This window comes from Charadrius vociferus, unplaced genomic scaffold, assembly GCF_000708025.1.
Source record: "Charadrius vociferus isolate BGI_N301 unplaced genomic scaffold, ASM70802v2 scaffold477, whole genome shotgun sequence".
NCBI lineage: Eukaryota > Metazoa > Chordata > Aves > Charadriiformes > Charadriidae > Charadrius > Charadrius vociferus.
The window spans coordinates 5,523,252-5,523,948 of record NW_009649449.1 but is presented as its reverse complement, the minus strand read 5'-3'; the positions used below and the strand labels follow the sequence as shown (position 1 = coordinate 5,523,948).

The 697-nt window shown below is 64.4% G+C and overlaps 1 protein-coding gene across 1 annotated transcript in view; it reads right to left on the bottom strand.

The window, feature by feature from the left end:
- Positions 1-190: 190 nt before the first annotated feature.
- The window catches only part of AJAP1 (adherens junctions associated protein 1), a 63,186-nt gene continuing 62,679 nt past the window's right edge, over positions 191-697 (bottom strand). Inside the window, exon 4 of the mRNA XM_009889688.1 lies at positions 191-437. Within this exon, the coding sequence (XP_009887990.1) occupies positions 191-437 (247 nt within the window). The remainder of the gene's footprint in view (positions 438-697) is intronic.

Here is a 697-nt window from a genome sequence, read left to right as displayed (position 1 = left end):
CGAAGGCCGACAGGGTCTGCTGAGCCCACCGCCCGCCCGCATCGGCGGGGTGAGCGGTGCACGCGCGAGCATCCCGGCGGGATGGAGAGCCGGAGGAAGGCAGCTCCAACCACGTGCTCCCGTCGCACCTCCCCGGGGAAGAGAGGGGGCCGCAGACCCCCCAATCCACAGGAAAACCGCGACGGCCGCCTCACCTGTTTCCGTTGAAGGTTGTTTTATAATCCCCGGGAGAGTGCAACGCCTCCTCCGCATAGACGGGCACGGGGGTCCGGACGCACTCGTGGGAGCACTGCAGCGTCTCGTTGTAGGCGGTGAAGATGTCGAGGGCGCTGGGCACGCGGGCGGGGGCGAAGTCGGTCAGGTTCTGGCAGCTCTCCTCTTGCTGGTCCAGCTTGCGCTGGTGGCTGTTGCGCCGCGGGCGCCCGCTCTGCGCGCAGCTGGGGTGGCGGGGGAGAGAAGAAGGGACAGGACACACCGTGCGTTGGCAGGGGAACTCACACTACTGGCTGTTAATTGTACATCACTCAATATTAGATTAGAATTCATAGAATCATAGAAGGGTTTGGGTTGGAAGGGACCTTGAAGGTTGTTGAGATCCACCCCCGTGCCCTGGGCAGGGACACCTCCCCCCAGCCCAGGTTGCTCCAAGCCCCGTCCAACCTGGCCTTGAACACCTCCAGGGATGGGGCAGCCACAG